At 37.7% G+C, this 7500-nt stretch overlaps 1 protein-coding gene across 1 annotated transcript in view; it reads right to left on the reverse strand.

Moving 5' to 3' along the window:
* Window positions 1-7500, reverse strand: part of LOC136836755 (lachesin-like) — a 217864-nt gene that overhangs the window by 88274 nt on the left and 122090 nt on the right. Inside the window, exon 5 of the mRNA XM_067101307.1 lies at window positions 3131-3336. Within this exon, the coding sequence (XP_066957408.1) occupies window positions 3131-3336 (206 nt within the window). The remainder of the gene's footprint in view (window positions 1-3130; window positions 3337-7500) is intronic.

Raw genomic sequence — 7500 nt, forward strand, 5'->3', positions numbered from 1 at the left:
GAGCGAAGAAGTCTTTAAAAAAATGACAAGTCTTTGAAAAAGCGAAAATATCAAAGTAATGAAAAAATGCTTAAGAAACAGAAAATACAAACGCAAAAGTGAGAGAACACGTCTTTGAAAGTGAAAAAAATACAAGAAGTTGTGAATAGCGTTTGAAAGAAGAAAAGTTAAACGGCGAGTGAACATATTCTTAAAAAGCGAGTGAACAGTCTCGCAAAAGAGAGGAAACACAAAAGAAAGATTCCTTGACACAGATCAAATGAAAAAGTAACTGAACGAATCTTTGAAAGGGACAACAAGTCATTAGAAGCATACTTGTCAATTTGTTGTGAATGTGTCTCTGAAGGAGATGACAGATATAGTTCATCTCATTTTAGACCTGTGATCTTGTTGTAGAAGGGAGCAGAGGTTGCACAGATAAGCTTCTGGTGGCTTTACTGTTTGCCTGAAGGCGTTTGACAGCGTCCACAGGTAAAAATTATGGAAGGTCTCGCGCCATAAGGTGTTGACGTTAGATATATGAAATTGATTAAAATAACCCATTAACGAAATGGACGCAAAGTTAATGTTGGCGTAGCCTTATTAAATGAATTTGCAGTAAATAGCAGGTTGCTACAAGGGAAGGTTATTTTATCTTTGCTTCGCTGTTTGCCCTTCACAAAGATTTCAAAACAGAAAGGTGGTCGAGACAGAAGAAAAGGTTTTAGAATGGAGTAACGATAGAAACTTGACAGACTTAGAATATGCAGACGATGCTGTTTTAATCAGCAAAACACCCCAAGATTGACAAAACTTGAATAATACACTAGGATGCTTCACACACTTAGAGAAGGGGCACAATATATCTAGGAAAATCTGAAATAACGATGACAGATTATGCATAAAGGGGTGAAATCACATTATATGAAGAAAGTATTGATGCGGTTGAAATTTTCAAATGTTTAGGAACAATGGTATCCAGTACAGGTTCTCTTGAACAAAACAATTGGAAGGTTTAATAAGATCTGGAAATCATTTGGAGAGAAATAGCATATAAAAGTAAGGTTATACATAGGTCCTTTGGGATCTGAATTGCTATACTGATATGAATCCTGGTATGGCAATGAAATCATATCTAAAATATTTTTCCGACTTGAGAATAAAGCTTTCAGAAGAATATGACGTAAGATGGAAAGATAGAGTTGGAAAGATATTAAGGGAAGCTAAGGAATTTCCATACGAAGGTGAGATAAAGACGAAAGGGAGATGGAGATGGCTTGGGCAAGGCCTTTCCCCAATCCCTGAGAGAAACGTGCATGATAGTGTCAGCCGGCCTCATACGGACACCACCTAAAGAGTTGGAAGAGTCGAACCCACTTGGGTGAGACCTACGAGAAGGGAGACCGAAGATCGGTGGAGATTTGTGAAACATGAAGCACAAGAAAGATACGAGCAGCAGATTTCACTGATATCCTTTGCGTCACACGATGTTGGAGATAATTATGATAAATCTAAAAGTGCAAAGGTAAGCGAAGGAGCATTTGAATGGGTTAGCCTGTCAGTGAAATCAGAAAATTTACTGTAATTGACGAGTGAGAGGGTTCTGAAAAAGGTAAGGAAGTTTTTGTACCGTTATCTACACGGCAAGGTTTCATTTACTATAGCAAGACATACCATCAAGATCCAAAATCACCACAGATGAATCATGCACGAAAGACGGTTCTGAGAGAAAATGAGCAATGAGTTACAAGGATAACATCGGTGAACTGTACACATGAAGTATACGAATTGTATTGCTTAGGACGATGAATAATAATAATAATAATAATAATAATAATAATAATAATAATAATAATAATAATAATAATAATAATAATAAACATAGCTTGTAGAAAGAGTTCGTGGACTCTGGACAAGACCTTTGGTCTGAGAAAAGGTATATTAAGAGGATAATAGATAAATCCAATCAAAATAATTTTTGGCTTCGGGAACGTCTTTATAACCAATGAAAATAATATTGAAAAATAAAACACATAGCATATGACTGTGACTATTTGAAAAATAATAAATACAGAATGTGAACAAATTACGAGAAACAAGATGAGTGAGATGTGATAAATTAGTGAGTCGTTGTAAGCCAAATGGCCACCAGTATGATGCAACATCAACGTTTAATCAACAACCGGTCTTCAGAATATTAAGGCAATTTGTATTTTTGCTAGCGAATGCTTTCAATCTGCCGCAACACGATTTATCATCAAGGTGAGTGCATAAATGTATACATGTATGTATGCCTGAAATCACAGGAAACGCGTGATACATACACATCCAAATAAGCCACAGGAAAATGAAAGTCAGGGTATATATCCTGACCGGTTTTGCCTTTCCTTTTCCATGACGATCTTCAATAGGGCAGCTTGAAGGCGTCTTAAAAAACTAAAGGTGAAACCTGTCAGTACTTATTCTTTGCGTTTCATTTTTTTCTGTAATACATCTATGTATGTATGTATGTATGTATGTATGTATGTATGTATGTATGTATGTATGTATGTATGTATGTATGTGCATGTTCAAACTTAGTAGGTCTATGTTAGGTTGAATTTTTAAATGTTGTCCCACGATACACTGCACCGGAGACTTTTGAATTCTATTCTTAGGCCTTCATTTTTAGTTATTACTTTACCGTAAAAGAAAACTATGGATATGGCTTTGTCCGTCCGTCTGCACTTTTTCTGTCCACCCTCAGATCTTAAAAACTGTTGAGGCTAGAGGGCTGCAAATTAGTATGTTGATCATCCACCCTCCAATCATCGAACATACCAAATTGAGGCCCTCTAGCCTTAGTAGTTTTTATTTTATTTAAGGTTAAATTTAGCAATAATCGTACTTCTGGCACCTCTATAGGTACCAACAACACAGGCCACCACCTGACCGTGGCTGAGTTCCATGGACCGCGGGTTAAAGTTTGATGGGCCGTGGCTGAAAGTTTCATAGAACATTATATGCTGTACAGAAACTCAGATTGCGCCGAAGAAACTTCGGCGCATTTTTTACTTGTTTCTGTTGAGAATGATTGCTCTTCAAAGATGCCTGACCATTCCTGACATACTAACTTCATGAGAAGTCGCCCGCATGCACATAAGAATCTTACCTTATTAATAATGAGTTTAACGGTCGTTGTGTAGTCGTCATGGTGAATCTCCTGCAGTTTATATTTGTGAGTCGACATGACCATTGTGTCGTTGTGCTTCCAGAAGGTCACAGCCCTGGGATAAGCCTCAGTCTTGCATTCCAGCCCCACCGACGATCCCCGGGGGGCCGACATCAGCTGGTTCGGCAGAAGCACAATCGGTGCAACTGTTCCCGGATGAAATGAAATTCAAATTAATCAGGATAAAATAGAGCAAGCACATTTTCGTATTTTCATATCGCAGTGGTAACCAAAATTAGGAGACACAGACAAATCACGTTCTTCACTCTGCAGAACGCCAGAAGACATTATTGTTACTATATATACATCGATATATTTAATTATTTAATATACACTATATATATATATATTTAATTATTTATATATATATATATATATATATATATATATAAATATAAATATATATATATATATATATATATATATATATATATATATATATATATATATATATATATATATATGTGTGTGTGTGTGTGTGTGTGTGTGTGTGTGTGTGAGTTTATATAGTATGAGAGTGAATGTATGCTGAAATATAGTAAAATGTAAAAGTCGAAAACATTTACACAGTTGACGTTTTTGAGGGAGAATTATGATGATGAATAAATGGGCCTTGGTCTTCTTTTCCTATTTTCGAAGTGAAATTAAGTAGTACACTCTCTCTAAATATGAAATCTTAGCAAATAATGCATTCTAATCGCGCATGAATTCTCTCCCAATAAATGAAAATCGAGAATAAAATCACCGAGAGAGAGATATCAAGGTGTAAATGGCACATGGGGCCTCAGCAGATGCAGAGGCAGAGATACTGGGGTACAGAGGCTAGACAGATAACGAAACGCTGGGGAACAAAGGTCAGGCAAACACACGCTGGGGTGCAGAGGTCTTGTAAATAGGAGCAGATGTATGAGGGGTTATACAGAAAGATGATGGGGTATAAGGTCAGACAAAGGCAAACACATAGTGGGGGGAAGAGGTCAGACAAAGAGTGACTGGGGTACAAAGTTCACACAAATAGAAACTGGGTACAACGCCAGGTAAACCCATGCTTGGGTACGTAGGACAGACCAAGAAACTGCCAGGAACAAAAATCAGACAAACAGATGATAGAATACAATGGTCAGGGTAAAGTAGATGGCGGGCACATTCACTTTCTGGGCCCAAACTATCAAAAGGAAGGCAATAAAACTGGGACGCTCGCTCACTGACCAGTAAATTACACAGGGTACATTACTGATAAAAGCTCTTTACACAATTCCCATAACATCTGCCTCATTTCTTAATGCAAGTACTTCCATCTTGGCCAACTGCAAATAACTTACATCTTTCTTGAGCCACAACTCTTCTATGGTTTTTTCTGTTTTCAATAATAGCCAAAACTTCTACGATATTATTATCAACCTAAATGAATGAAATCCCCGTTAAAGGTCGCACAACTATCATAGAATTATTGAATGTCAAATAACCCAAAAGACAGGAAGGAAGAGTGGTATTTACCAATCATGTAATGCCACATGCCACCAATAAAGTTCTTCCTTAATCTTAAATAATGTAGAGTAGATTTGTGGCTGTCGAACGCCACTGAGCGCCAACTTCATCTATACCTACATAAATACATACATACATACATACTTTGATAAATATCACCGCTTATGGCAAAATATACCAGACAGGTATACCAGGCAGTTAGGGGAGAGAGGGATCGCTAAAGACCTACGAGTGACAGGAGAGTTGTTGACCAGTATGTGTCTCATCTTTTCAGGGGTCCTTATGAGTCTCAAGGGAAAACACGTGCAGAGGTCGCCTGCCTTAATCCCAAATTCATCTTACCTCCCACTGAGTTTTCAGCTTTTATTCTGGCCAAACCTCTTCTCCTGATTCCCTGGTAAACACCGCATCCGTGGCCTAAAGCGATGCCTCTAGCAACTATCAGTTCAAGAAAGATCAGTCTAGGAGACAGTCAGACTGAGTAGCCTCTGCCCAGACAAACCCGAGAAGTTGGGTGGCTTTTAGAACTCACACTTTTCACGCTGGACAGAAGTACCAGTTCCTGGACATTGCCGCTAACTTGGATCACATCGACACAAGGTTGTGTGTGAATACAAAATCAGGAAGGAATGAAGGTAATGTGGCCCAGAAGGGAAATTGATTGGCCAGTATCTTATTCTTTGACTCATTTTATTATCTCTCTCTCACATTTCATTGGTCAAGTAATTTCTTGTCTCGCCAACTTAAACAGTGTATCAACACCCCATGTGTAATTCCTTGATAGAGTATAACATAATTCTCACCCCCTTGCTAGCAAGTGAGTAGAGTAAAGGATCTCCCTCCAATTCTTGCATTTATTCAATTATAGAGATATTATCATCTCAGTGTTATTCTTACCTGGAATTGTTTAATTCCAGGAGTGTTATCAATGCCATTACCAGCATAGCCATGTGCCTGTGTTCCTGATTGCCTGTAAATTTTCGCCCTCCAGGGCTGATAGAATTATTGTCTAACTGGCTCACACGTCCACTTGCATGTGGCCAGTATTCGCAATTGTAAAGCGTTATCCAATTAACTCAATCATTGCTGTTGTGTAAAATCCCAACTTACTTACTTTAGTGAAAGTGTCCAGTTTCCATGGTAATTTCTTCCATGTTGTGATTGTAAATAATAAATTACTGTTAAGAAACCCATTTTCACTACGAGACCTACCATTTCTTTGCTAAGTTTACATTTCATTAGTTTATGGATTTATAAGGGGTTTTCTTGTAAGGCGAATGTCACAAAATTATTGCTGACCCATAAGTCCACACATGCATCCTGTCAGTCAGTCGAAAGAACTTTAGGTAATTCCATCAGTACATCCGTTCTGCACGGATGAACTGTCGTCTACACAGGTTTTAACGCTGAATTTGATGAACTGACAGGTAAACCTGATTGTGAACTCCCGGCATTAGAGGAATCCTCTTAAAGATGTTTTAGATAACTAAATGCAAAACTGGTCCAGATATATACTCAATGTTTCGTGTTTCTTGTGATACTTTTGCATATATACTGTACATTACATGTTATTGTGATTCTACATATCCCACACAAACACACACACACACACATATCGTCTGTGTGTGTGTGTGTGTGTGTGTGTGTATATATATATATATATATATATATATATATATATATATATATATATATATATATATATATATATATATATATATATATATATATATATATATACACACACACTATATGTGCATGTGTGTGTGCGTTTGTGTGGGATATGTACAGAGGTCAGAAGCTATTTGAAATAAGAATGCCATGAGAGCCTCCCGAGGCAGATGGCCGACCAACATCTTGTCGCCATCGACCTCGAAAACAACCTTCGAACCAAATGTATAGAAAAAGTGAACGTGAACATTAATGAAAAAGAGAGCCCATAGGAAAAATTATACCAGGTTTGGTATCGTATGACTATCAGACAGCACCCCATATATATGGAGGTTCCTTGTCCTAGAGCAGATGGCAGTTGGAAGTAGGCACCAGGGCAAAGGGTGTTAAGAAGTGTGCAGAGTGACAATAAAGGCCCAAAGTGATTTGTAAACTTATATAAAAATGTCTGAGTGCCCAAAGACTAAGTTAAAATTCTAATGCCTGAGTCACACATTGGTGATTCAAGACAGCGACCGTCGTAACGGCCAAAAATTTGCTCATTACAACCCATTACGATCTAATTACGAACAAGTTGCCATCAATCCACATGATTCGTAACCGCCAAGTAATGGCGGATGTGCAAGGCTGCCCAGCACCTACACAGTCGAGTCACGACAACTGTCAAAAATCGGCATGTCATGCCGCAAGATGCAGTAGTGTTGTAATGGCGCTTCGACTGAAGCAATGGCATCAGCATTTGATTACGCACGACGTAACTAGCAATGTCGACATGCAGCATCCAGTACGAGGTACGCCATGTACTTGGCAACCCCAAAGCGTGTGCGGTGGGGGCGCACAGCAGTCAGACTGTGTCACGTGCGTCGGCAGCCACACAATAATAAAAAGAAAAAAGTTCTTCTTATAACTGTTTTCTAATAATGCTACTGTAAATTCTTTTAGTACCTTCTCTAAAGATACTGTAAATTCTTCTGCTACTATAAATTGTATATATGTATGTTTATAATATAATAGATTGTGTAAAATGTTTATATTGTGTATGTACTAAATTTTCCCACAAAGCAATAATAACTTCTTTCTATAACCATACATTTTCTTAAAATGTTGAACACAGTAATTTTTTGGTAATAATTTCCTTAACTACAAACAAT

This window comes from Macrobrachium rosenbergii, chromosome 56 (assembly GCF_040412425.1).
Source record: "Macrobrachium rosenbergii isolate ZJJX-2024 chromosome 56, ASM4041242v1, whole genome shotgun sequence".
NCBI lineage: Eukaryota > Metazoa > Arthropoda > Malacostraca > Decapoda > Palaemonidae > Macrobrachium > Macrobrachium rosenbergii.